Source organism: Debaryomyces hansenii (assembly GCF_000006445.2).
Source record: "Debaryomyces hansenii CBS767 chromosome B complete sequence".
NCBI lineage: Eukaryota > Fungi > Ascomycota > Pichiomycetes > Serinales > Debaryomycetaceae > Debaryomyces > Debaryomyces hansenii.
Genome location: NC_006044.2, coordinates 131,715 through 159,394, shown reverse-complemented (window position 1 = coordinate 159,394; position 27,680 = coordinate 131,715). Strand labels below are relative to the sequence as shown.

The following is a 27,680-nucleotide window of genomic DNA, read 5'->3' as shown; positions in this document are numbered from 1 at the left end:
TGTACAGATTTAATCACTAGCATTACTGCCAACAATTAAATTATTTTCGGGCATATATTGTTCAGCGCCCTTCAAATAGCCTGAGTTGACTACCTCATCCCATTTGTCCTTGTAGTTTTCGGTTGCCCATTCGGCAATTTGTTTTTGATCAGAAGCTTCCAAACAATAGTTGTGCATCGAAAGTAAAGTATCGCCCGACACTTCCAAATCGTAGTCTTTCATATCTTCCGTGAGTTGAATTGCATCTTCAATAAGTCCGTGATATACATGCGCAATTAGGTATTGTCTATAAATAGGATAGTTCGGGATTATTCCATATTGTGATAAATTATTCCAAAATTTTTGTACGTATATCATATCGCTGTATGTATATGTTTTGATCATTATCTGGATTGTTTCTTCATTAATTCCTCCTATCAACTTTGGGACGGTTGACATTGATATGAATAAATCCTTGGCTCTACCCACTTCTTGTAAATTAGAATATGCATTCAAAATTGCATTCTGCAAAGAAATATCTTGTTTAGGAATACTTATATCCATCTTTAGATATTCATGCACCTCCTCAACTCCTTCTTCATACAATTTATCACCAAATACTTGGAACAAATACATATACATATCTCTCAGAGGTGGTAAGTGGTTATGATTTCCATGCAATTCACTCAACTTTTTAATCTGTCTAAATATGATTAATGCTGCATTTAATCTATCTTTTTCACTGAAAAACTTAATTGCTGGTAAGTAAGTATCATACGGAACATGGAAATATTTGTGTAACTCCCCATATAAAACCCAATTTGTCTCATGCGTCTCTTCATTATTGTATGTTATTACAAATTCATGCAAAATTTTAAAGAGTTCCCCATACTTCATACCGTATTCGCCTTCGATTGGTAATTTTATGGTATCATCTTTATCTATTTTTGGTAATTCTCTCTTGAGCATTTCGATTAAATCACCGACATATTGAGCTCGTAACATTTTTACTGCCATTGATTTAATTGCTCCAACGCTACATCGCGTGTTGACCATTTGTTGTTTGATTTTCGTAAAAATTGGAAAAATCAGCTGAATATCATCCATATTATGGCATATAAGAATAATTAAATCATTCAAGGAACGATGGACTGTTGGATCACTATGGCATGGCCATTGTGTAAAGCTTTCCAAACTATCTTCAAAAATATTGATCGCTTGTATATGATCTGATAGATCGATTGCTTTATCAAGACGATACTTGTACGAGTATATAGAAGGCTCAACATTTTGCGATTCTTGAAAATATCTCGTTATAGAGTCAGTGAAATCTCCCCTAGGCAAAATTCTTCCTATTGGAAGGAGTGATTGAATAATCCTATTATATAACTCTGACAAGTCGATCTTCTCTTCACTTTCAAGTTCATTTTCTTCTAGTTTCTTAATCAACTGGTCTACTCTATCAATGACTGTATTGGCTAATTCAACTTCCGATAAACCTTGCGGTGCGTTTCCAACAAAATTCTGTACGTCTGCTTGGAATCTTAAAATTTCCGAAAACTTTACATCAAATGCTAAAATATAATTAGTCAACATTTGTGCAATAATCTTATACCTAGGGTTCGACCATGTTATTAATAGGAGATTCTCAGCTAGAGCTTCATCTCCAAAATCTTGTTTAAATATTTCATCTTTAATCAATTGCAATGTTGAATCTAGTTGCTCTTTAGGCTGATTAACAATGAAATCTAGGATCTTTGTAATCGATTGTTGCGTCTCAACTCTCCTATTTACAGTCTCTAGCTCCGTAGTTAGCTTCAATAATTTAAGCCATACTCCCACCGATAACTTATCAAGTACTGCACCCTCTATAACCTTTGTGTTGGTAATAATTTGAATTCTGTCAATATCTTTCTCCAAGCATTTGTATTCGTGAACCCTAGGTGGTACGTCGGCATACAACAGCTCAACATACTCTATATATTTATAATAGAAATAATCATCGATTATCTCCGCCTTTGGATACCGTTTGCTCACAAACAAAATATCATCGAACACACTCAGTGATAACAACCCTTTAGTATCATAATATTTCAATAAATGCATTGTAAATTCAGGAGTTAAACTCGATTTCCTACTTTTTACGAGTAACTCTAATGTATTTCTTAAGTTACTATACCTAACTGATGATCCCAAGTCAACGACATGCACTAAGAGCTTCACTGGCACCGAATTTGATTCCTGTCTCAAAAAATATTGTGCCAAAATAGCCATAAACTCTGGTAAGAGTACATCTCCATCTTTCCCACTTGACACTGCTATGGAAGACTTTTCAAACAACGCAATTAGATCCTCGAGGTTTAAAACCCCCTTTATTAATCCTGTTTTCGAGTCTTCAAATTGTCTTCCATTAAGATTATATAAGTTTAAAAAAACACTGTTCAAGATGGGGAGTGTCATAGGATTTTCGCCAAAGCTCGGCACCTTGTTTACAAACTCTGATAACTTATCACTTAATATACGTCTTCGTAAGTTTACTGGTATTTCGGTAGTTTTCAAATAATGCTTGAACGTTCGGAAATAATCTCCTTCTACTGTAGTCTCAATATTTTCATTCGGTTCCTCGATAATTACATCCAAATTTCCTTTATTCAAACTCTTCTTCAGATCATTGAACTTACTCAACGGGTTAAACCAAGATACCTTTGAATATGCTCGATGATGGATAATAGGCTTCGTAATGCTGGGGCAATCCTCCATAACAGATATAAACCTCGGTGTGCAAATACATGTCGAAAATCTCGAAAAATGTATTGCATTCCTTAGCTTGGATGGCAATGCCTGTGCCCTAATATGCATTTCTTGAGCTCAGAACTTGTGATATAGGGTTGTAGTGGTCTACTTAATTCTAAAAAATTTAATATTCATTAGAGCATCTTAGATTCACGCGCGAAAACACTACATAATCGTTATTTACAGGAACTACTTATCTTTTGTAGTTAAGGTTCATCTTCGCTGTATTCGGGTAGATGCTTCTGTAACCTCTTGATAGCCCAGTTCTTACCAATAAACCGAACATCTGGATCACTTTTGCCTTCAGTCCTCGTATATTCTTCCCAAAATACTGGATTTTTGAAGCGAGGATCTTCAGGTTTAAATACACCTAATGAATTTCTGATGGCCAAAACAGCTTCCCTTAATTCAGCAGCAAGGTCAGACCTCAAACGTTTTGCCATCTTACCGGTTTTAAGCTCTTCTGATAAATCGGTAGGATTCTTCGGATCAATATATTTATTGCATAAGTCTCTCCATTTCTTTCTGTATGATTCTAATGTCTCATCAGGAATGGGGTCACCTATGTTAATATGTATTTCTGCACCTATGTTTGAGGGTAGCCATCTATTAATTCCCTTATCGGCAGAGTCCTCGGGTGCCACTTTCTCAAACCCATATGTGAATATCGGTACGACAACAGGAGTACGAGTACTCTCAAGGATCAACCGGGAGATACCCCATTTGAAATAACGCATCGAATTTTGATGTGGTTCTTGTAGCTGCAACACAAAGCCTTCAGGGAATACGTGGAACCATGAAGTTTTGGTACGAATGAAGGGCGATTTGGACATGAGAAGATTTGTAGATTCTGCAGTTGGTCTTATTTTTTCAGCTAACATCGTGGTATTTCCTCCTACGGGCCCAATACCATTGATTTCCTGTAACAATGTTGGTTTTGCCACTTCCTTGACCCCCGGGGTAAACTCTAAATCTAAGGTGTCATCAGGACTCAAAATTCTAATAGCTGCGTCCAATGAGCCTTGGAAAGGGCCATCCCCAAATCTTCTAGTCCCCAATATCTTTCCCAAGTTGAAAAACCACGACAATGCCTTGTTCGAAAAACATACATTGTGTGCACCGAATCCCCATCTTATGGTTTCAATATCTGTATGAAATCTGAATGGCAATGCAGCATAGAATGTTGGATCATCAACAACCGACATATGGTTCATCATTGTCAATAGTGACCTATTTTCAGACCTCGCTTTTTCCAACGCCCTATCTAGTTTTTCTATATTGTGTAAATGGGGGTTATATAGAACATTTAAAAAAAGTTTTGACTGTAAAATCATAAATAAGCAGGTAGCATGAGAGGCATAGTTCCATAATCTCGAGGTTCTGGGATATTCGTTGAGAAAATCATCTCCTCTCTTCAATACATCCTGGAAAGACATGCTCTATTGTATAATATTAGATTCAACCGCTATGTATAGCTTTGGAAGATTTAATACCCAACCCCAAGATTTTTGTGCCAAAATTTTTTTTTTTTTTCGAGTTTTGATGCTAACAGAACTCGTAGTTCCACCTATGATTGGGGCACGTTTTCAAGAGTATCTTTATAGCTTTATATATCAAGTAAAGAACAATAGAGTATGTAAACTGTATATATGAGACTATTAGGGCGTATTTAAGAATATATCTAAATATTCAAGGTTCAAATACCTGATCATAGGACAATCTAGGATCGAAGTGCTTAGTACGAAAATCAGAATCGATACACATGTTATTCAAGTCGAACAAGAAACATTCTGTCATATAGGTCTTGAATGCTTCTGTCTCTTTTTCAGAGCAATTGTAGTATTTAGGACAATATGATTTGTAGTTTTCTGGGTCGTATCTGTAACTAGAATAATCCTCGAGAGATTTCAGCCGAAAGTCATGGAAATCAGATTCATGGATGTTGATCCGGCTGGTGTTGCCAACGTTGATACATTTCTTTAGCTCTGGTGTATTTAAATTCCCAAGCTCGCCGGCTCTGTAGGAATCAAAGTCAATTCTTTCATTTTGTAATTGTTCCTTCAATTGCATTTTATAGAGTACTGGTTTAAGGTCGTTTTCGAAGAACGAAAACTTTGGTTCTGTATCGAGGTTTTTCACTGTTTCGTCATATAGAAAGCTGTTCTCTTGGATGCACCTTTTAAAAGAGTTTCCTGATAAGTCAGACCAGACTTCATGCGCAGATGCTAGGGGATAATACCTATATTGATTTTGAAGTCCTTGGATAGAAAAGAAGCTGGGGGATTCGGATTCGTATTGGTCTTTATGTACGATTATAAACGGCATGTTGTTTTGTAATGAACCTTTTTATTATTGAACTTTGGATATTTTGCAATCATTTGAGAATAACCACAAATAGTACATTCCTAAGAATTTTTTGCAATTATCTGTTAAGTCTTGAGAAAATAGGCTACGAGCTATAAAACTAGCAACTCGTACTATTCGTCGTAATGATGACAAACTTAGAAACGCAGCCATATGACCCGTTTATGGCTAAGGCAACAGAATCACAAGCTAGGATCTCAAAGCTCTTGGAGACCTTTCAAAATTTCACAGCCAACAGTGACATACTTAGCTCCGATACAACTATAATATACTTAGTCTTGAAATCAAATATCATTTTGAATAATATCCAGATTCGGGTGCTTTTGGGGTTGAGAGATGAAAATAAAGTGCATGACGTTATCTATCACGGTATTCAAAGAGATGTTAAATATGCCGCTAGCAAACTTTTCTCAATAGGTAGGTTCTCGAACTTGCTTGAAATGCCGTTGACGGATCTCAAACAGCTCTGCTACGAAATTGCATTGAAATACAAGACAATATTCTTCGTCCCTGTGGAATCAAAAATCAAGGTTCATCCTGTCCAGAGTGATTTCACGTCTATTTTAGACACAACCCAATTTTCTCTGCAAATAAATGCTTCCGGCTTCATTCCCAGCAGCTATCTAACATCCAATCTCAGAAATCAGTATAGCAGAGTAGCCGATGCATCGGCATATTCTTCGTCTATGACCACCCACAATAATACCACTCGGTTAAGTCCACAAGGATATTCTCAAGTAGACGAAGCCGAATATGTAGAAATAATTAAGTTCATAAGCAAATTCAATCAAATGTGGATTATTGCAACATTTTTAAATAGAGAATATCAAGAGCTACAGATCAATTGAAAAGTAGCACAACCAAAAAAAAATTAAAGTTATAATACTTTTCATTGTAACATTGGCCACCACCAATATTCAGCCTACAAATACTAGCATCTATTCTATTTCTATGCTATGTTTTGGACTCTTTCTGACTTATTTATTTGTGAGCGTGCACATAAATATCATAAAAAAAATTTCCAGTTAGTGCTCATCTCATCTAAGAAATAATCTTTATCAACAGATTTTAGTATTGATTTAACACTAAATACTATAACCATGAGAATTAAGAAGAAGGGTACATCCGGTAACGCAAAGAACTTCATCACAAGAACACAAGCTGTTAAAAAGTTGCAAGTTTCTTTAGCAGATTTCCGTCGTCTTTGTATTTTCAAAGGTATCTATCCAAGAGAACCAAGAAATAAGAAGAAGGCGAATAAAGGATCTACTGCACCAGTTACGTTCTATTATACTAAAGATATCCAATATTTGTTACATGAGCCAGTGTTAGGAAAGTTCAGAGAGCATAAGACTTTTGCAAAAAAATTGCAAAGAGCTTTAGGTAGAGGTGAAGTGAGTGATGCTCAAAAGTTAGAAGGTAACCGTCCCAAGTATACTTTAGAACACATTATCAAAGAAAGATATCCAACTTTCTTAGATGCTTTGAGAGACATTGATGATCCATTAAACATGTTGTTTTTGTTTGCCAATATGCCTGCAACCGATAAGGTAAGTCATAGGATTACCAAGGAAGCCGAAAAGTTAACTAATCAATGGTTGGCGTACGTAGCTAAGGAAAGATTGATCAAGAAGGTATTTGTTTCCATCAAGGGTGTTTATTATCAAGCCAATGTTAAGGGACAAGAAGTTAGATGGTTAGTTCCATTCAAGTTCCCAACCAACATTCCAACTGATGTTGATTTCAGAATCATGTTGACATTTTTAGAATTCTATTCGACCTTATTACACTTTGTCTTATTCAGATTATATAATGATGCTAATTTGATTTATCCACCTACCATTGATACCGAGAAATTGAAGGGTATTGGTGGGTTATCTTCATACGTTTTACAATCCAAAGATCAAGGTGTGAAGGCATTATTACCAAATGCTAAAAAAGCAGCTGACTCTAAAGACGAAAGTAAAAAAGTGAAAGAAACAAAGTTATCTAAAGAAGAAATTTCCAAAGCAGTCGCTGCTGATAAATCGTTGAATGAGAATGCCGAAGACAATGTGAGCGAAAATGTCGAAGATGTTGAATTGGATGAGTTCTCCTCTACTAATAAGACTGCTGGTGATTTATTATCTCAGCCATCTAAATTTGCATCCCCTACCTCAACTTTGTTATCCAAGTTTATCTTCTACGTTGGTCGTGAAGTTCCATTAGATATTTTGGAATTCTGTATCTTGTCTTGTGGTGGATCCATTATTTCTGAAATTGCATTAGATGAATTACAACTTAATCAGCCTGAAGAATATAAAAAATTAGATTTATCTAATATTACGCATCAAATTGTTGATAGACCTACGGTTGCATCAAAGGTTGCAGGAAGAACCTATGTTCAACCTCAATGGGTTTTTGACTGTCTTAATAAGAGTGAATTATTACCAGTAAGTCAATATGCTCCTGGTGAAACTTTACCACCCCATTTATCACCTTGGGGTGATGCTGGTGGTTATAACCCAGATGCGGAAGTTAAACCTACCGAACAAGGCGAAGAAGAGGAAGAAGAAGAAGAAGAAATTGAAGGTGATGAAATCGAAGAAGACGTTGAGGAAGAAGATGAGGAAGAAGATGAAGACCTTCAAGCCCAAAAAGAATTGGAATTAGAAGCTGCCGGTGTAAAATCAGCAGATGCACAGAAGAAGGATAAGAAGTCATCTAAGGGCAAAAAGAGATCAGCCGAAGATGAAGAAAAGGACTTAAAGAAGATTATGATGTCTAACAAACAACGTAAATTGTATAAGAAGATGCAATACGGTATTGATAAGAAGGAAGCTAGACAAGATGATTTAACTAAAAAGAGAAGAAAGCTTGAGAAGACAAAGGCAGAATTAGGTAAGTTAAATAAGAAGAATTAATTAACTTTATTTCGTGTTTATATACTATTTAATAAAATTTCGTAAATTGTATGGAAGTGTAGTAGTGATTAGATTTTTGTATTATTTCCAAACTGTGGAGCGCTTGAAAAAAAATATGGATAGTCATTATACGGTTCTTTTATCGCAACTTCTAATACTCATTAATTGGCAATAACGATATGCTGCGTATGCTAAATCAAATACCTCGATTGATAACAAGATCATTTCGGACGTCGTCTGTTGGTTATAAGGCAACACTAGGTCCAATACTTGAGAACAAATCGCAAATTCAAGATTTGGTTAACAAATCAGAATGGAATATTGTAGATATTATAAAATTTTCAGAAGATGAAGTACGGAATATAAAGATAGATTCAAGAGTCATAACTAAGATGTTGAGAGCTTCAGGATTAAAGGACAGTTTATCTGAAGATCAAAAAAAGAGTTTAATAAGAGGTTTAAAATTGCAAATGATATTTATCAAGTATTTGTATGAAGGTGACGAGGCAGAATTCCATAAGATAGAAGAAAGTAACGATGATGTATTCAGGCTAATTTTGTCTGACCATAAGGCGCCTAAGCCCATAACGTTAAAAAGTTTGTTGTCCAGCATAGAGAATTTAGAGAACGAAGTTGATGCAGAAAAGGGTGAGATTAAGTCAAGTTTAGACATAAGCAAATTGAATGGAAATAATCCTACATATTTCACAGTTAGATCTAATAAAGAATAATGTACATGGTTAATATATAACTATTTATAAGTAACTCTAGAATCCATAAACATTCTATCAGGAATTTCTAGTTTGATCAAATTTTTCAAAAACTCCTGTAACTTTAATAAATCCTTGGTCCCTTGATTAATTAGTTCTACATCTGTCGATTTTGGAACATTTATGTATGTCCTTATTTGGAAAGTGTTGGATGGGTCTAATAGCTTGAGCCTAATTTTGTCCTTTTCTGCGTCCTTCTCGTCATCTCTAACAAATACCTTGAAAATCTCAATGACTATATCACCATGGAAGAAACGTACACCTTTCATCCAAAACTGATTTATAACATCGTAGCCTAAATCTTCTAAGAATTGTAAGAACGAATCCCTTCGATTTAACACTACCAATTCTTTTACGGTCTGACTAGCATTGCCTTCACTATGTTCTTTGGCTTCTTCTCCGCTTTTCTTGGCTTCTTCACCGCTTCCTTTGACTTCTTCACCACTTCCTTTGACTTCTTCACCACTTCCTTTGACTTCCTCGCCACTTTCTTCCTTCTTGATATTTTCCTTTTTGTCTTCATCCTTATCATCAATGTCCATGTTTGATTCGTTAGATACGTCTGATTGAACTTTTTCTTTATCCATTACTTTTGTATGGTGGTGTACCAATGTACTCTCATATATTGTCTGTGCAGAGCATGCCTGATTCTTACCAGCAATGGGAATATCGGATATCTGCATGGTCCAATTCCTACGATCATCAACTCCCAAAAATAATCTATTCACTAAAATGTCAGTGTCGTTTTCAAGAACAGGAGATGCAAGATCAAATTTGTTTCCAGTCTCATCATTCCATGTCGTTACACATCTCATATAAAATTGTTCGATCTGATTCACTTTTCCAGGTTCAAATTTCGGTTTGAAAACATCATGAGGTTTGGTGACCAATGTATACGTTGAAATTGGCTGTGGAGTCAATAATCCAGTCAATGCCTGTAATGTCGAGATGGTCTGAACATAATTACTATGCGAAACCATAGATACAAGCGATAACTGGTGTACCATGTCAAAAGTCGCTGGAAATTGGCCGTAAGAACCACCTATATACTTACATGCTTAGGTTCTGAAATCCATATCAGACCTAGTGGTCGTTACACAAAATCACTCAAATATGTATCTATTACTAAATTACCCTATTAAATTATACATTCAAGAAGCTAGATTCACGATAACTCGTCTACCTCGACTTCTTGGTCTCCTCTGGCTCTTGTTCCGTGGTATCTTCCATAAATGCTGCCACCACGTATCCAATTAACACAATATTAGCCACTAGTGCAGAAACTCCTCCACTTATAATAGCATTATTGCTGAACAAGTACTGGCATATAAAGAATGTAGCCACAGGGCATATTATCATAGCGGCGGTGAAAAACACCAATTTTTGGACAACAGACCTACGAATATGTTAGTATACTACTTATGAGACAAAACCGCCCTATATTGGATAACCAATGGGAATTTTTAATTTCATCAATACAATCGATGTTCTTCGATTGCATATACTTAATTCACATACTTTGGAATATCAGCTGGCATCTTGATCAATAATATATACTGTAGTAATAATAATAATTGTAGACATTAGTAACCAATTTTCACTATATAAATATCTTACACAAAAACCAAATTAATATCAACGGTATCTCAACATTGTTGGCTTTGCTAAGGAGTTTTAATCATATCATCTTGAACAGAACCATTCTGAGACATATATTACGATATGAGGGTGGCCAATTTGTGTTTGATTGCATCGCATGTATTGTTGACTCCAGTATTGGGATTTACTGATACTTCACCGTTTTATTCATCAAAACAATTAGATGGGAAATTTCCATATATAACTGAATCTGGCCAATTATTGGAAACAATAGGATCATTGACGGATGATATCTGCAAGAATGATAATAAATTGGTTATTTACAGAGTCAGTAATCTAGTTCATGGTACTAAACCATCAGAGGGTACTTATATTAAGCATGTCCATTACGGTTCGGTCGAAGAGCTTGACTTTCCACATGGATCGTCTTGTGACGGAGACAGAGTTGAATATATGACCAACAAACAACCCAACGACACAAAAAACATTGCAATTGCCGTTGTGGATATTGAAGATGACAAAGAGCATACTATTGATGAGTTTTTGGCTCCTGAAGGAGGGATGGTTATCGTCCAAGGAAAACCATCATTTCATAAGCCAGAATCCAAGATGGACGGCTTGAAACATTACATCGAAGACAAAGTATACGATAACTTAAAAATGGAGGTTGATTTCGACAATGTCTTACATAAAAGGGCTAAAGGCTCGGACGAAGCCAACGATGATGACGATAAGTTCAATCAGATAATGGCTGAAGTAGAAAACGACTTCAAAGCAGCTGAATCGTTCATTTCAAAAGAAGGCGGAGACATGATGATGACCATTTTGGATTCGTCCAAGACTGCTATGGCTCAAGCCGATGATAAACCTCCTAAGGTAAAAAACCCGAATCTTTTCACAAACTACAGTTTCTTCACACCAGGAATTTGGATGTGTTTGGTTATTTCGGGCTTCCTTGTTTCAATATTATACATCACAATGTCATGGATGACCTCTCTAGAAATCTCCTACAAGGCTTTTGATAAACAAGTTGACTTCGAGAAGAAAACGGAATGAATATATTTACTGTCATCCACTACTGTTTTCAATTCCACCGATCCGTTTGTAAGATTTTATATACTTCTAATAAATAAAGGAACAATTTTTGCAATTCTTTTTGGGTCCGTTATCTTTTCAGTACCTTCTCTCTCTGTCGCACATATACAGAAGGCGAGTTCATAATAATTGTAAGAGAAGAATTACTGGCTTATGCAAAGCACTAGAACTGCCGCATTACAGAATCATATTACAATCGGAAATCAGGAGACTCTTAGTCAGGTGAATATGATTGTACAACCTAAGCCTTTCATGTTCCGCTTCTTGGATCCCAGAGATCGGAAACAAAATTACCCATGAACCTCTCCTCTCTAGACTAACATACATTGGCCATATAGTACGATCCATCGATATCAGTAGTGCGTAAATTTCCCATTCTATGCCCTGCAATTATACCAAGTTCTCATGCATTGACGCGAAATCGTTCGGGCGAGCAATCCTCAAAACGGCCGTACTCCCCTTGGCTTTTTCCCTATTGTTTCAGTATTTATAGCGTACACAATTAGAGAACTAGACTCGTTAATACGCCGTTTCGCCACATATATCTAACGCACAGCAACATATCCTACTACAAAACAGTTCCTATATCAATCATTGCAATTGCTATAGGTGGGAAGCTATGCGTGGGTGTAATTTCGTAGCTAGGCGAATCGCACCCATTATCCTACAAAACCCGTTCGTTAGTCAGCTGCAAAGGCCTTTATATTTTATGCCATGCCTAACTTCTTGCCTCCCCTCTAGCCTAACTTCTAGTTCAACCTCTAACATAACATCTGGATGTATATAAACATATGCTATTGCTGTACAGATTTACTGTACATCGCCAGCAATTTAACTACTCCCAGTGGGGAACTTGCAGCCTTCTATTATGCGTCTGCCTCTACACCAACGGATCCAGCTATGTCACCGATTTCAAAGAACCTAGGTGAGGCGTTACGAAACCTTATAGTTAATGCACAAGTAAACGTGCTTTATTCGTTGGATTGTAACCATTTATTAACAATGTATGAATATATGGCACGAATATTAATTTGTCCGTATTCGGAAAACTAATTAGACGCGTTTTGGCTAATGCCCGTCAAGTTAATTTTATCTCCTGTGTCCGACTAAAATAGGAGCTTCTATCACCTAATCACCATCTTCCCACTACTGTATGTATATGTACATCCATATGTACATCCGTGGGGAGTATACGTCTGTAGTATATTTGTAATTAATCGACAACTTTGCCTAGATTAGGAATTGTGCACCCAGAAAATTTTTCAAATCGCGATTACATCCTTTACCTTTTAGTATAGAACTATAGATATAAGGAGCTAAATTTTATTTCATACATAAGTAGATAGCAAACCCTTGTTCAGCATATTGTATATCAGTGCTGTTAATATCAAGCATTATTTATAAGAAAAACTATTTACATCTAGTAATATCACTACTGTTAGGTGTATTTGTACGGTATAAGATATAAAACATCACCTTTAAGGAAGGAAGCAATTTTGGGAAAATTTGATATATGGCTAATATAACAGCTATCGACCCCCTATTTAACAATAGTAATAACGTGGTGATTTCACTGGCATTACCTATGTCATTTCCATCGTCATCGTCACCGACGTCGTCGATTAATGCCACGCCTTCGGCGAAGAAGAAGAGAGGCAGGCCTCCAAAAGCTGATTCCTTAAGTAACAAGATTACGACGACCCTCAACATCAACGTAAACACGTCCCCGATGTGCAATAGTCCTACGGCAGAGAACAATTCGAATTTGATTGTCAAGAGAGGTGCACCAGATGTGTTCACGCCGTTGATGAGGGTTTCCCCTAATTCAAAAAGAAAGAGAAGCAAAAGCTCCATGAGTGTGGAATCGTCTGGAGGACAAAAGAAACCGAAAAATGATTTGATGGTAACTCCTTTGTCTGGTGCTATCAATGGGTCGACGTTTACGCCGTACCACCTGATCAATTCTCAAACGTTAGACAACATTTCGATGATTACCCAGTCTAATCCCCGAGATAGCATTCATTCCGATGAGTATGGTTCTCCACTGATAAGATCCCTGAGTATGCCGTATCACCAACCAGATATATTGTCTACTCCTAGTATTCATAACCACAAGAATGTTTTTCCCACTCCAACCAGTAGCGGTGCTAAATCGATAGTCAATCCATCATATATGTTTTTTGGAAACGAAAACTACGTACCAGAAACAATTGAAAAGCCAAATAACGACGCTAAGAACTTGTTACCTCCTGTCGCTATCACTAAGGAAATCGTGCCAGTAAGCAAGCCACTAGTTAATAAAAATGATTTTCAGCTCAAACTTACTATTGACGACCTGGGCAAGGCAGTGCTATCAAACGATTTCTTTCAGTCAAATGATAAAAGGACTGATGAAGCAAAGCAGTCTAAGCTGTCAAATGAACAATTGTTTGAGCAGAAGTTCGTTGAAAGCCCTATAAAGGAAATGGACTTCGCAAGAGTAGATTCCACCATTGGCCTCGAGACCAACCATGTTCCTCAAAAATACAAGAAATCCACTATTAGTTCTAATGGCAGCGATGGCGATAAGCTGGTGTCACATCCAGGTACTTTGAGAAGACATCATTCGGACATCACTGGTGTTTCATCCAATGCACTCAACTCTGCGTCTACACTAATGTCTATTAATGAGTGTTCAAATGACTCTCTATCAGAAAAGACTCATTCGCAATTACCTCAAACTCCTAAACAGAAGGACAACTACTATATTTCTACTGGGTTGACACCTTCCAACCTAAACTTTAACTTGACTCCAAACTTCAATTCGATGATGTACTCCATCATGAACATCAATTCGCCACAACAGAAGAAGACCACCAATAATTCGCAGTTCTTATCAAACCAAGAGTTCTTCATGAACGGCGTCTCTGGTGGCCATCAACCTCAATCTCCCCAGCAGCCTCAGCTTCAAAACACGGTATGCATGACCAATCTCATGAGTAATGGTTCCAAACCTAAGAGATCTCTTGAAAGCGCGTTACCCCCTTCATCTCTGACTCCATCGTCAGCATCGTCTGCGTCTGACGATTCTGGTGATGCCAGACTAGCGTTGAAGAAAATTATCCAAATTAAGAAAAAATAAATACATCCTATTGTTTTTGCATACACAATATTCTATCAGCAGAATAGAGAATCTAAGTAATGATAGATATACTTGTTGACTCCTTCTTGGGAATCCGCTGCTGCTTGGATGCCTTCAATTCTTTTTTCACAGCCACTTGAATTTTGCTCGATATGGTTTTTCTTCTTCAATTTTCTCAGAGATCTTATTCATTTCTTATCGTCACATCTCCTTAATATTTATTACTCTCCGCAGTCTATTTATCTACGTTTCTATGTATATTACACCATTCCGACTAGAATATATTACATTACTACTTTCCACCAGCGTAATTACCAGTATTCTCCGCAGTAACTTCGAGTCCTTCCAGAAGCCCCGAAATTTTTCAACTTTTCGATTTTGACACGACCTGAAATTTTCCAGAAAAATTTTTCACTCCTCATTGGTACATAAACATTTCAAATGAAAATTTTCAATACTAGTTTTTCTTTCTTCAGTTGTTAATAACATTCGAGTATAATATAATATGTCTCACAGAAAGTACGAAGCCCCACGTCACGGTTCTTTAGGATTCTTACCAAGAAAGAGATCTGCCAACATCAGAGGTAGAGTTAAGTCTTTCCCAAAGGATGTCAAGTCTAAGCCAGTTGCTTTAACTGCTTTCTTAGGTTACAAGGCCGGTATGACCACCGTTGTCAGAGACTTAGACCGTCCAGGTTCTAAGATGCACAAGCGTGAAATTGTCGAAGCTGCTACTGTTGTTGACACTCCACCATTAGTTGTTGTTGGTGTTGTTGGTTACGTTGAAACCCCAAGAGGTTTAAGATCCTTGACCACTGTCTGGGCTGAACACTTGTCTGAAGAAGTCAGAAGAAGATTCTACAAGAACTGGTACAAGTCCAAGAAGAAGGCTTTCACCAAGTACTCTGCTAAGTACGCTCAAGATGGTGCTCAAGTTGAAAGAGAATTAGCTAGAATCAAGAAGTACGCTTCTGTTGTCAGAGTTTTAGCTCACACTCAAATCAAGAAGACCCCATTAGCTCAAAAGAAGGCTCACTTAGCTGAAATCCAAGTTAACGGTGGTTCTGTCTCCGACAAGGTTGACTGGGCCAAGGAACACTTTGAAAAGACCGTTTCTGTTGACTCCGTTTTCGAAAAGGACGAAATGGTTGACGTTGCTGCTGTCACCAAGGGTCACGGTTTCGAGGGTGTTACCCACAGATGGGGTACCAAGAAGTTACCAAGAAAGACCCACAGAGGTTTAAGAAAGGTTGCTTGTATTGGTGCTTGGCATCCAGCTAACGTCCAATGGACTGTTGCCAGAGCCGGTCAAAACGGTTTCCACCACAGAACCTCTATTAACCACAAGGTTTACAGAGTTGGTTCCGCTGGTGACGAATCCAGTGGTGCTACTGAATTCGACAGAACCAAGAAGACCATTAACCCAATGGGTGGTTTCGTTAGATACGGTAACGTTAAGAACGATTTCATGTTATTGAAGGGTTCTATTCCAGGTGTCAAGAAGAGAATTGTCACCATCAGAAAGTCCTTATACGTTGACACCTCCAGAAGAGCCACTGAAAACGTTAACTTGAAGTGGATCGATACCGCCTCTAAGTTCGGTAAGGGTAGATTCCAAACCCCAGCTGAAAAGCACGCTTTCTTAGGTACCTTAAAGAAGGACTTAGAAAAATAAGCAATTTAGTCTAATAATTTTTTACTAATTTACTAATTTTCTAATCTCTTCATTAAGCTGTTTATTAGCTTACCATTCATTATATACTTTGTGTTTAATTCTATAGTAATCTATGAACATCCTTTTTTAAATCAGATTTGTACTGTAGATTGTTTCTTAGACAACTTTTTTTTATCGCAGTAAAATAAATACGTAAATATATTATGATCTTCTAATGTAAAATATATAAACACGGTAATAAAATGGAAGAACAAATAATAACATCGGTCATACAGCATTCGTCATCGATAAATAATGCATTTATATCGACAGTAGATCATTTACCTTGTGATGTAATACGATCACTTTGGCTTGTTCAAGCGTGTAATATATCTTTGGATAACCAAAAAAATAAACTCAATTCATTACTATTAAAATTACAGCAACCTAATCAAGAAGGAGAAGATAAGAAGGAGATTATATCAGAAATACTATTGATAAAGAAAAAGTTACGTGCACTCAATGCTGAATCCATAGAAGAATCGAAAGCATTGTACAATCAATTAATAACGCATAAATTATCATTGAATGATGAACTACAACAACTACATACAATAGCAAATTCTTCTAGGACCTCAGGGATGGAAGTAGACCATAATTCTACTAATAACCAATTGAGAGCACAATTAAAAGATCATTATAAGGCACACCCGTTAGTATCGCAACGAGAGGCATTGAAAGAACAATCTATGAAAACAAAATCGAATTCTGTTCGTGCTCCATCGGGAATAAAATTATTGCTAAAGATACCCAATAAGAAAAGTTCGTTAAGTACTAATAAGATTAAAAAGGCTACTCAAAAGAAAGAAAAAAGTAGTAAGTCACGCCAACCGGTCGCCGTACCTCAACCAGAACCTATATTCGAACCTGTGCCAGCAGTGGAAGAAGATAATAATGTATATTGTTTCTGTAAACAGCCGTCATTTGGTGATATGATTGGCTGTGATAATGAAGAATCGTGTCCCAACGGAGATTGGTTTCACTATAAATGTGTTGGGCTCTTGAATAGAGTAGACGCTTTGAAGTATACTACTGGAAAGCAAAAATGGTTCTGCTCTGATCATTGTAAGTCTGTAGTAATGGGAAATAAGAAGGAATCAGATAACAAGAAAAAAAAGAAAAGAAGGAGAAGAATGGGTTATTAGATGAAAAATTAAAGTTCTATGTTACACGTATGAATATATATAAGTATATATGCATGTCTATAATGATGCAAAGAATTTAAACTGTTAAAAGTTCTAGCATACCGCCTATTTCATTAGCTTCTTTACACTTTTTAATTTCAATATTAATTCTTTTCAATAAAGTTGCAAAGCTCTCTTCTAACACGGCACTCTTATCGATTAATGTCCCATACATTTCCAACATCACACCAATAAAATCACAAATTAAATTAATAGATCTTACGTCTTCTAAATTTTTAATAAACCATTGCAAAATTGGCAATAATGATATCTCATCCCTACCATACAATGAAATTCTGATTTTCCCTCTCTTCTTCAATTCATTTAATACAGTAACAGTTTGTTCTTTAGGTAAACCCGTTGCGAAGGCACTATCCAATGCTTCCGACCATCTGAAGGCATTTAAATGCTTCTCGAATTGCTTTAATTTCTTAGTTTGAGTAGTAGCAGAATTAATGATACGGTGTTCTTCTTCACCTAAGTAATCAGAACCTCTCATCATTTTATTGTACGCATTAGACTTATACTCCTTAACACCTTGTTTAACCTTAGGCTCAGTCTTTCTGGTACGGATAGATATCAAACCTGATGTCAAACCAGTAACGAAATGCTTGTGATTAGGAGAAGGAGAAACACCACAACTCAAAACACCACCACTTCCGAATTTCCATCCAAACTTGACATCCCAATTAGATGAGCTTGAGTCGAATATCTTAACATGACCATCTAATGATCCAACGAGTAATCCTCTATCACCCGTGTTATGTAATGTTGTGGCGGTCTTAGTGAAGTTATTCAATTCATTGATCTGCGAACCTCTAGTTAAGTCCCATATTTTAACTTGTGGACCACCAGCACTCACTAATGTAGTTGGTGACAATGCCAAAAGATCCTCAACTGGATTTCCTTGATTGAATTTAGCTACGACCTGTTGTTGTCTGGTATCAAAAATTCTCACTATACCATCATAACACCCAGTTGTGATCAAATTTGGATTCCCTGGAATGAAATTTGCACTTCTTATATAATCACCATGGTAGGAATCATTGAATTCCGTTATTGGGCCCTTTGTGGTTTGCGAAATATCGTATAATCTGACTATTCTGTCATCTGATCCAGTGATTAATTGATTTCCAATAGTTGGGTGGAATTTAGCAACATGGGTTGGATGACTCGATGGATTCAAACTAACCAATAATGAACGAGGTTGGTAGCTATCAAAAATTGTCACTAAACCACTAGCATCTGCTGCTACAAGCAATTTTCCATCATACCTATATTGACCAGAATAAACTGTGTCCTTGAATCTAGAAAATGTCTTTATAACCTGTCTTGTCTTTGATGAAAAAACCTGAATCCTGGTCGAAGAAGTTACAGCAAAATCATTTGGAGATACTGGGTTGAAATCGATACTGGTGATCGGATAATTCTCTTTAACTAATTGCGGATTTGAAAATCCCCTCCAATACCTCTGTTCTGGGGTAGTTTGAGAGGGTAAAGTTGGGTTCCTTACTTGTGGTACTCTTTCTTTACTTGATGACATGGAATGCTCTTATAGCTATGCAAATAATTCAATAATACAAAAGATTATAGAAGTTGCAAAGGTACTAATTCCTTCTTATATTGAGATGAGTTTAAATTTTTTTCAGCTTAGGTCACCTGACCCCCTATAAATTTTAATACCTATGGTATTGCAACCATAGAATTATAGTATAAGGAATAGAGATGTATTGTCTTGTTTCAAAAGAGCTACAAGTTCGTATGTTCTGTAAATTCTGTAAGTGATGCAAATGCTGTGTTTTCAATAATAGTTAATATTTTTATTTTTGAATAGGATCATTATTTTTAACTATGTTATTACTCCTCTGAATTCAAGAGGTTGCAGGATATATAAAGTCGTATCGATAGGGCAATAAACGCTAGTTTCTATTTAATACAATTATAAAAATACATTCACTTATTATGAGCTAATTGATTCCTAAATAGTGAATATTTGAGTTGAGTATTTAATAATTTAGAATTAATTTCGCATTCTCTACGAATAGATGCAAAAAATTAAAAAATCCATTTAAATTCTAAAACTACTTCTAAATCTAATAAACGCTTAAATCCACATTCCACGTCTTAATAACACCATCCAGACCAGTCGTAATAAAAGAGGCCGATTTTTTATCATTAAATTCATAACTCGTCCATTCTACACCGGATACACCATTTTGATGAGCCAATGGGAACTTCAAAACCTTCGAAGGCTTGTCTACAGAATAAATAAATATTCCACTATCCAAACCAACACTGATAATAAACTTAGAGTCTGTAGTCCACTTAGCATCAAGAACTTTACTGCTATGGAATGCCCAACGAGTAGTGACCACTGAACGGTCATTTGCATTATAGACTGTATACTTACCAGAACTATCAGCAACAGCCGCATATTTGCCATCTGGAGACACACGGACTAAAGTAGGAGGAGCACGTCCTTGAGGGAAATTTGTTGACAGTTTAACAATCGAGTTGGAATCAACAATATATTCTTCAACTGTATTTGCAGTTAAGTTTGTCACAAGTAATTTATCAGTCGAAGGAACCAATGAGATGCTGGATGCCGAAAATTCCAAATCGACGGCGGTGACTTTTTTCAAGTTACCAGAAGTTTTCGAGTATAATTCGATATTTGATTCAAATAATACGATTACTGTACTTTCAGTCACTTGAAACACTTGCTTTGGCTGTCCAGATTCTAATGGTATAGTAGTGGCCAAGTCTTTAGCATTCCAAATCTTAAGAGTATCATCCCAACCGGAAGTAATTAATTCTTCTTTTCCTGACGAGACTATATCAACAACATAATTACTGTGTTTTGTTTTGGAATCACCGACTGCGCTTGGTATTGGGCTCAATGTAGATTTCTCATCGACCTCCCGTTGGTAGATGCTACCATCCGAACCTCCAGTGAATAGTAACTCACTCTCAGACTTATACTTTACACTCGTCAATGGCTGTTGATGACCAGAAAGGACAAAGGCCAAATTTGAATCGTTCTCTTTGAAATAGTTTAAATTACCATTGAAGGAGAGGGATACGATGTAATCGTTGGCAACTATAACACCTACTTGTTGGTTATCAACAGTTACAGAAGAATCAACAACATAAGTTTCAACAGATTTTGCCGATTCAACATCCCAAGATTTAACCGTGTTGTCAGCCGAACAGGTAACAAACTTCGATGAGTCTTTGAACCAGTTTACACCAAAGATACCTCCCTCATGGGCATTTTCAATTTTCTTAACGAATTCACCCGTTTTACCATCATAAAGAGCAATAAGTCTATCGGAACCGACACTCACCAACCATTTTCCATCGGGTGAGAAACTGACATCTCTAATGGTGTTGGTGTGGTTACCCCTAATACTCTTGTCGAACTTAAACGGTGGCCCGTTAAAGAATACCAATGCCTTATCATCACTCACCGTCGCAGCTCTGTATGGCCTCTGTGGCTTTATTGCAACTGCATTTATCGTAGATGAATGTCCCTGGATCTCCCCAATCGAATTCCCAGAATCCCAGGTGAAACAATGGCCAAATTTATCCTTCCCTTGGCCCACAGCAATTATTCTCGAATTGTCCGCATCCCACGCAATGTCCTTGATTGGACCCGAAAGTATCTGGAACTCGCTCTTAATGTAAGGCTGTTCAAATGCCGATTCCGTACCATCAGTGCTTCCACCGACTACTGCGCTATCCCAGATCTTCACCTGTCCTGATTCGTCACCCGAAGCTACGTAATTCCCTGATGGCGCAAACGTGGCCGCCGTAGTAGTGTGAATATGCTTGGTGAACTGTTTAGCGCCAACAGCTGTATTCTTGGGATCTAATGGCCTAACTATAATCGATTTCCCGTTAGGATAAGCAATTCTATCATGGACCGGATCGTATGATAAATGGAGCGATTGAGCCCGAACCGTCGAAGGTTGTGGCGGATATAATTTGCATGGTTTAATTGACATTGTCAGCTATTATTTATTCTTCTAATGAGCCTTTATTGCACCCTTAGTACTCCTTTTTCAATGTTTTGGTGTCTTTAACTGTCATTTTTCAGTCCCTTATTGAGCACATGACCAGATTCATTTTGTGTCGAGATTCTCCAAAGTGGAAAATTTCGAATATGATTGGATTCTGACAATCAACGGAACTATAGGGTTGCAATTAGGCATATTGTTAACAGAGACATATTCTTCGATATCCAATATTATGATTCGCACAAGTGTACGTAGAGTTGTTGTTAACTCGAACAAATTTGATGTTCGTAGCATCTCTAATTCATCGATACGTTTCAATGTACCAAATAATCAAAGAACACCACCACCAGCGGTAAGACCACCAACGAGTCCAATCATTGTCACAGAAGGAGGACCTAAAGGTGGAAGTCAAAAACAAAAGAAGAAATTTTCATTCGCTGGGTTTTTGTTCAAAACAGCGTTTTGGGCATCTGTTGTTTATGGGGGAACTTTATTTGTTGCTACCAAAAATGACAAGGTTATGGACTTTATTATGGACAAACAACCACCATATTATGAAGAGTTGTTGAACGTGATTGAACACGGGTCAATTGAAGACTTGAAGAGGCAGTTGAGAGACACACAACATAAGATTTCCAATTTTGATTTCAAGCTTCCATCCAAGGCCAAGATTGATGAATTTACCCACGAATTGGAATCGAGGGGTGAAAACTTGATCGAGGAAACCAAGAGGAAATTGGGAACCAGCACTGGTGCTAAGCCAAGGCAAGCAATCCCAGAAGGAAACTCTGCACCTACACCAGCCGAGCAGTTACAGAAACCAGTGGAAACTATTCATAAGACCGTTGACCATTTACCATTAATCCAATTAGATAAGGGTATCGCGTCATCTGTTGACTCTTCAATTAAGTCCACCATAAAGTCGTTTAATGATTTAATCTTGTCTATTGACGCTGGATCCCAGTCTGGTAACGAATCGTTGATGAGAGAAATTACCGAAAACGTTAGCAAGTTGTCCAGTAAATTAAATAAATTGACCCTGAGCTTTGACGAAGAATTACTGAGTAAATTAAAAATATCGCAAAGTGAATTGTTATCATCTTACACCAAGAAGGAATTGGAATTGACTGAAAACTTGTTACATCAATTTCACCACGAAAAGGCGCAAATGGAAAAGAAACTCGGCTCCAGATTGGACCAGGAGATTGAAGCTACCAAGCAAACCATTTCTCAAGCTGCCGTTAATGCCGTTTCGATGATGAGAGTTGAACAAACTAAGAATTTCGAGAAATTAATCAAAGGTAAGATTGACCAAGAAAGAGATGGTAGATTAGCCAACTTGGACAAATTGAATTCGAGAATAACCGAATTAGAAAACTTTTCTACTTCCTTAGAATCCCAATTGGTTGCCAACCACCAAAAGTCATTAATTCAACAATCCTTAACTAAATTGAAATCATTATTGTTAGGTGCGTCGTCAGAACAGGAAAAACCAAGATTGATCAGTCCTTATGTTGATAACTTAGCAAAGGTTTCTCATGAATCTAAGGATGAATTGATAGCATTAGCCTTGCAAGACTTACAACCATTGCTTTCCAGAGAGTCAACCCAATCTATTTTGTCCACCCCTCAATTGTTAACCCGTTGGGAACAATTAGTTCCTGAATTAAGATCTGCATCCTTATTACCTCCAAATGCAGGTTTATTGGGCCACTTGTCGTCCATGCTTTTCTCCAAGTTGTTGTTCCCTGTCAAGGGTGCTAAGCCTGATGGCAAGGATATTGAATCAGTTATCGGTAGAGTCGAATCTAGTTTAGCCAGAGGCGAATTAGATGTTGCTGTCGAAGAAGCTGCCAACTTAAAGGGTTGGTCAAGAAAATTAGCTGATGACTGGGTCAAAGAAGGTAGAAAGAAATTAGAAATTGAATTTTTGATGAAGATAATCGATGCTGAGTCAAAAATTTTATAATTTGATTTGCATATATTTATTTAGAAATTTGGCTTACTACCTTTCTCTATTACTTTTTTGTGTTAAGTTCTTTTACTCCGAACTTTTAGGACTATTCGTCTGAACTCTTTATGTATTAATTACAATGAATACTTGAACCATTTTGTAGAAGGTCACATGACTTTTTCGATTTTCAGCTTTGAAACTTCAACAATAAATGGTCCTAGAACTGACTCTTTAGAACATTTACCTATAACAAGAGAATAAAAGATGTCATCGAGTGGCAATAATGCCTCTGTATACGGAGGAGATGAGATTAATGCTATCGTATTGGATTCAAGCTCTTTTCATACAAGAATCGGATACGCGGGAGATGACTTTCCAAAGATTATAACACCATCATCGTACGCTTCACCTAACGAGGACGCTATGGAATTAGACAACAAGAAAAAGAATGGAAAATCAAAGAGCTCAAAGATATTCGGCGAGTCAATTAATATTCCTAGGTCCAATCACAACGTCAGCCCGATATTGAAGGATTCGGTGATTATTGACTGGGAAGCTGCAATTGAACAATACCACTATTATTTTGATGATGTTTTGACATTGAATTATAAAGAGCAGCCTATTTTGATTACTGAACCGGTGTGGTGTACTCCTCAATATCGCCAAACGTTACTTGAAACATTCTACGAGAATTTCGACTTCCCAGCCTTGTTTTTGGCCAAATCACCAACGTGTATATCGTTCCAGCAAGGAAGACCGAATTGTCTTGTTGTGGATATTGGCCATGATTCTGTGAGTGTGACGCCAGTGATTGATGGTATTTCGTTGTTGAAAAATTCTATGAAAACAAATTATGGAGGTCAATACTTGAATGACCAGATAGAAGACATGTTAACCCACAAATTTTCAGGAGTCAACTTTGAGAATAGATACAGAATCAAGAGCAAAACACCAACTGTGTATCCAGAAGAAAGCAAGTATACTGTTCGAGATTTATCCGAGAACATAACCCAATCGTTTGATGATTATCAGAGACAAAATATCTGGCATGAATTTAAGGAAACCATGTTGGAAGTACCAGAAAAAAAGTTCAACACCTCAAATACGAGTCAAGCCAACAGCTTAAAGGAAATATATTCTCAAGATTCTAATAAGAGGCTATTTGAATTACCGACCGGACAATCATTAGAATTATGCCTTGAAAGATTCCAGTTGGCCGACTCGTTATTTGACCCACAAAGCTACAAGTTTAACAACCCAGATCTCGCAACTAAGTATCCACCAAGCAATGGTGAGTTATCATTAACGAATTCGTACGACGATTACAAGCCTTTGAAGAGAGCCCGTAAAGCCGAATCAAACCAATCAACACCACCTCCTTCAGATGCAAAGAAACCCTCGAGTAAGACATCCCAGATTAGAGGTTTAACTCATTTGATAACCCACACATTATCAACTATCGATATTGACTTAAGATCGTCTGTTGCGCACAATATTATCGTCACCGGTGGTGTTTCGTTGATTCCACAATTGACAGAGAGACTATACTCCGAGTTATCTAATTCGAATCCGGGTTTGAAGATAAGACTACACGCAGTGGGTAACTCTTCTGAAAGGTTCAACCAAGCCTGGATCGGTGGTAGTGTTCTTGCATCGTTAGGTACCTTCCACCAAATGTGGGTCAGCAAGCAAGAATACGAAGAAGCCGGGGCAGAAAGGATTTTAAACCAGAGATTCAGATAGTGGCCCCGAACTCGGCCACTTCATTCTATATACCTATATACTTATTTTACATCTATATAGATATAGAGTTATTGTATAATTAGACAGTTCTTTTTGATAAGTAATTATATACAGGTTTACCCAGCATAAATAGTTGGGGGCGTCTTACGGAGGACTATAAGGCGTTATCTATATTTCATTTGAACAACTTTCTTTCATAGCAATTGACAATTTTTCTTTCATTTTTCCTTAAGTAACCTAGTCAAGTAAAAGCTTATAACATGTCGTTATCTACAGGTTCCACAGGTTCAGAGAGAAGTAATCAATCCTTGATTAAGGGCGCATTAGATTTAGACCCTTGGTTAGAACCCTTCTCTGGACAATTGATACACCGTCAATTAAACTTGAGAAAATGGTACGATGAATTCAAACAGAATGAAGGTAGTTTAACTAACTTTGCATCTGCGTATGAAAAGTATGGTTTGCATGCTAATTGGGATACTAAGGAAGTGTTCATTAACGAATATATTCCAAATGTGGTAGAGGTTTCGTTGGTAGGGGATTTTAATAATTGGGACACTAACACCCATAAATTGAAACCAGTAAATGATTTTGGACTTTGGTCATTGACAATCAAGCCAACAGAGAACAATGAATTTGCTGTCCCGCATGACTCCAGATATAAGATTTCGATGGTCACCGCAAGTGGAGAGCGAATCTACAGATTATGTCCATGGTTGAAAAGGGCTACACCTTCTACTGAAAACAACTTGTATGAGGGAAGGTTTTGGAATCCACAGCCGACTGAAACATATAAATTCAAGCATGAGAGACCAAGACTTGAAAGCAAGGATGGTATAAAAATTTACGAAGCTCATGTGGGTATTTCTACCCCGGAACCAAAAGTTGGGTCATATAAGAACTTCACAACTAAGGTGTTGCCTGTTATCCATAAGTTAGGATATAACACTATTCAATTAATGGCGGTTATGGAGCATGCTTATTATGCGTCGTTCGGTTATCAGGTCACTAATTTTTTTGCAATTTCTTCTCGTTTTGGCACGCCAGAAGATTTGAAAGAATTAATTGACGAAGCCCATAGATTGGGTATTAGAGTTTTGCTAGATGTGGTTCATTCCCATAGTTCTAAAAATGTTGAAGATGGTTTGAATATGTTTAATGGTACGGATCACTATTTATTCCATGGTGGCACTAAGGGTTCGCATGAATTATGGGATTCTAGATTATTCAATTACTCTAACTACGAAACCTTGAGATTCTTGTTGTCAAACTTGAGGTTTTATATTGATGTCTTTAAATTTGATGGATTCAGATTTGATGGCGTCACAAGTATGTTATACAAACATCATGGCTTGAGTTTTGGATTTAGTGGTGATTACAATGAATATTTCAATTCTGAGTGGGTCGATAATGACGCAATAACATATTTAATGTTGGGCCATAAATTATTAGATGAGATCAGTGTAAGAGAAAACAACTACAAATTTGTCTCCATTGCTGAAGATGTTAGTGGTATGCCAACATTGTGCTTACCGATCGGTCAGGGTGGTATTGGATTTGACTACAGGTTATCTATGGCTATTCCAGATATGTGGATTAAGATTATTAAACATTTGAGTGATGAAGAATGGGATATGGGAAGCCTTGTGCATACCTTAACTAATAGAAGACATGGTGAAAGGTGTATTAGTTATTGTGAATCCCATGATCAAGCATTAGTGGGTGATAAGACCATTGCTTTTTGGTTAATGGATAAAGAAATGTACACCAATATGTCAACATTGACTCCTTTCACGCCAGTTATCGATAGAGGTATTGCGTTGCATAAAATGATTAGGTTAATTACTTTCTCTTTAGGGGGAGAAGGTTATTTAAATTTCGAAGGCAATGAGTTTGGCCACCCTGAATGGTTAGACTTTCCAAGAAAAGGAAACGGCGAATCATATGCTTATGCCAGAAGACAATTCAATTTAATTGAAGATGATTTATTGCGTTACAAGTTTTTGTTTGCTTTTGATGGTGCAATGCAACATTTAGATACCAAGTATGGTATATTGTTGTCTTCGCAAGCCTATGTATCTTTGAAAAATGAAAATGATAAGGTTATTGTCTTTGAAAGAAACGGCTTATTATTCATTTTTAATTTTCATCCTACCAATTCTTATGCTGATTACAAGATTGGGGTAGAAACCCCAGGTGTCTACCAAATAGTTTTAAACTCGGACAGTCTTAGTTTCGGAGGTCATGGTAGAATTGAAGAAACAAACAAAGAAACGGGTGAAAAATTACAATTCTTCACTAACAATGAAAGATGGAATGATAGATCTAATGCATTATTTTGTTATATTCCATCAAGAACGGCAATTGTCCTTCAAGTCAAGGAAAAAGTCGTTTAGGTTGCCTAATTCAATTCTCTTAAAATTTTTATTAATACTATATAAA

The 27,680-nt window shown here is 36.9% G+C and overlaps 18 protein-coding genes across 18 annotated transcripts; 11 read left to right on the top strand and 7 right to left on the bottom strand. All coding sequences in view use genetic code 12, as the record gives it.

Moving 5' to 3' along the window:
* Positions 1-9: 9 nt before the first annotated feature.
* Positions 10-2,838, bottom strand: DEHA2B02046g (DEHA2B02046p; the record flags this gene model as incomplete). The annotated part of the gene is made up of 1 exon (XM_457056.2): positions 10-2,838. The coding sequence occupies one exon, from the start codon at positions 2,836-2,838 to the stop codon at positions 10-12; it is 2,829 nt and encodes a 942-aa protein (XP_457056.2).
* A 140-nt stretch (positions 2,839-2,978) lies between these two features.
* Positions 2,979-4,208, bottom strand: DEHA2B02024g (DEHA2B02024p; the record flags this gene model as incomplete). Its single annotated transcript, XM_457055.1, has 1 exon — positions 2,979-4,208. One exon carries the CDS (start codon positions 4,206-4,208, stop codon positions 2,979-2,981), a length of 1,230 nt encoding a protein of 409 aa, XP_457055.1.
* Positions 4,209-4,461: 253 nt separating this feature from the next.
* DEHA2B02002g (DEHA2B02002p) lies at positions 4,462-5,097 on the bottom strand (the record flags this gene model as incomplete). Its single annotated transcript, XM_002770014.1, has 1 exon — positions 4,462-5,097. One exon carries the CDS (start codon positions 5,095-5,097, stop codon positions 4,462-4,464), a length of 636 nt encoding a protein of 211 aa, XP_002770060.1.
* Positions 5,098-5,261: 164 nt separating this feature from the next.
* On the top strand, positions 5,262-5,984 carry DEHA2B01980g (DEHA2B01980p; the record flags this gene model as incomplete). Its single annotated transcript, XM_002770013.1, has 1 exon — positions 5,262-5,984. The coding sequence occupies one exon, from the start codon at positions 5,262-5,264 to the stop codon at positions 5,982-5,984; it is 723 nt and encodes a 240-aa protein (XP_002770059.1).
* A 252-nt stretch (positions 5,985-6,236) lies between these two features.
* DEHA2B01958g (DEHA2B01958p) lies at positions 6,237-8,039 on the top strand (the record flags this gene model as incomplete). Its single annotated transcript, XM_457052.1, has 1 exon — positions 6,237-8,039. One exon carries the CDS (start codon positions 6,237-6,239, stop codon positions 8,037-8,039), a length of 1,803 nt encoding a protein of 600 aa, XP_457052.1.
* Positions 8,040-8,218: 179 nt separating this feature from the next.
* Positions 8,219-8,770, top strand: DEHA2B01936g (DEHA2B01936p; the record flags this gene model as incomplete). The annotated part of the gene is made up of 1 exon (XM_457051.2): positions 8,219-8,770. The coding sequence occupies one exon, from the start codon at positions 8,219-8,221 to the stop codon at positions 8,768-8,770; it is 552 nt and encodes a 183-aa protein (XP_457051.2).
* Positions 8,771-8,790: 20 nt separating this feature from the next.
* DEHA2B01914g (DEHA2B01914p) lies at positions 8,791-9,816 on the bottom strand (the record flags this gene model as incomplete). The annotated part of the gene is made up of 1 exon (XM_457050.1): positions 8,791-9,816. The coding sequence occupies one exon, from the start codon at positions 9,814-9,816 to the stop codon at positions 8,791-8,793; it is 1,026 nt and encodes a 341-aa protein (XP_457050.1).
* Positions 9,817-9,988: 172 nt separating this feature from the next.
* DEHA2B01892g (DEHA2B01892p) lies at positions 9,989-10,347 on the bottom strand (the record flags this gene model as incomplete). The annotated part of the gene is made up of 2 exons (XM_457049.1): positions 9,989-10,205; positions 10,328-10,347. 2 exons carry the CDS (start codon positions 10,345-10,347, stop codon positions 9,989-9,991), a joined length of 237 nt encoding a protein of 78 aa, XP_457049.1.
* A 184-nt stretch (positions 10,348-10,531) lies between these two features.
* DEHA2B01870g (DEHA2B01870p) lies at positions 10,532-11,464 on the top strand (the record flags this gene model as incomplete). The annotated part of the gene is made up of 1 exon (XM_457048.1): positions 10,532-11,464. One exon carries the CDS (start codon positions 10,532-10,534, stop codon positions 11,462-11,464), a length of 933 nt encoding a protein of 310 aa, XP_457048.1.
* An 816-nt stretch (positions 11,465-12,280) lies between these two features.
* Positions 12,281-12,556, top strand: DEHA2B01848g (DEHA2B01848p; the record flags this gene model as incomplete). The annotated part of the gene is made up of 1 exon (XM_457046.1): positions 12,281-12,556. One exon carries the CDS (start codon positions 12,281-12,283, stop codon positions 12,554-12,556), a length of 276 nt encoding a protein of 91 aa, XP_457046.2.
* A 460-nt stretch (positions 12,557-13,016) lies between these two features.
* On the top strand, positions 13,017-14,624 carry DEHA2B01826g (DEHA2B01826p; the record flags this gene model as incomplete). Its single annotated transcript, XM_457045.1, has 1 exon — positions 13,017-14,624. The coding sequence occupies one exon, from the start codon at positions 13,017-13,019 to the stop codon at positions 14,622-14,624; it is 1,608 nt and encodes a 535-aa protein (XP_457045.2).
* A 505-nt stretch (positions 14,625-15,129) lies between these two features.
* DEHA2B01804g (60S ribosomal protein L3) lies at positions 15,130-16,299 on the top strand (the record flags this gene model as incomplete). The annotated part of the gene is made up of 1 exon (XM_457044.1): positions 15,130-16,299. One exon carries the CDS (start codon positions 15,130-15,132, stop codon positions 16,297-16,299), a length of 1,170 nt encoding a protein of 389 aa, XP_457044.1.
* A 242-nt stretch (positions 16,300-16,541) lies between these two features.
* Positions 16,542-17,483, top strand: DEHA2B01782g (DEHA2B01782p; the record flags this gene model as incomplete). The annotated part of the gene is made up of 1 exon (XM_457043.1): positions 16,542-17,483. One exon carries the CDS (start codon positions 16,542-16,544, stop codon positions 17,481-17,483), a length of 942 nt encoding a protein of 313 aa, XP_457043.1.
* A 76-nt stretch (positions 17,484-17,559) lies between these two features.
* DEHA2B01760g (DEHA2B01760p) lies at positions 17,560-19,065 on the bottom strand (the record flags this gene model as incomplete). The annotated part of the gene is made up of 1 exon (XM_457042.1): positions 17,560-19,065. The coding sequence occupies one exon, from the start codon at positions 19,063-19,065 to the stop codon at positions 17,560-17,562; it is 1,506 nt and encodes a 501-aa protein (XP_457042.1).
* Positions 19,066-19,615: 550 nt separating this feature from the next.
* Positions 19,616-21,529, bottom strand: DEHA2B01738g (DEHA2B01738p; the record flags this gene model as incomplete). The annotated part of the gene is made up of 1 exon (XM_457041.1): positions 19,616-21,529. One exon carries the CDS (start codon positions 21,527-21,529, stop codon positions 19,616-19,618), a length of 1,914 nt encoding a protein of 637 aa, XP_457041.2.
* A 244-nt stretch (positions 21,530-21,773) lies between these two features.
* DEHA2B01716g (DEHA2B01716p) lies at positions 21,774-23,510 on the top strand (the record flags this gene model as incomplete). The annotated part of the gene is made up of 1 exon (XM_457040.1): positions 21,774-23,510. The coding sequence occupies one exon, from the start codon at positions 21,774-21,776 to the stop codon at positions 23,508-23,510; it is 1,737 nt and encodes a 578-aa protein (XP_457040.2).
* A 249-nt stretch (positions 23,511-23,759) lies between these two features.
* On the top strand, positions 23,760-25,238 carry DEHA2B01694g (DEHA2B01694p; the record flags this gene model as incomplete). Its single annotated transcript, XM_457039.1, has 1 exon — positions 23,760-25,238. One exon carries the CDS (start codon positions 23,760-23,762, stop codon positions 25,236-25,238), a length of 1,479 nt encoding a protein of 492 aa, XP_457039.1.
* Positions 25,239-25,498: 260 nt separating this feature from the next.
* Positions 25,499-27,634, top strand: DEHA2B01672g (DEHA2B01672p; the record flags this gene model as incomplete). The annotated part of the gene is made up of 1 exon (XM_457038.1): positions 25,499-27,634. The coding sequence occupies one exon, from the start codon at positions 25,499-25,501 to the stop codon at positions 27,632-27,634; it is 2,136 nt and encodes a 711-aa protein (XP_457038.1).
* Positions 27,635-27,680: the final 46 nt, after the last annotated feature.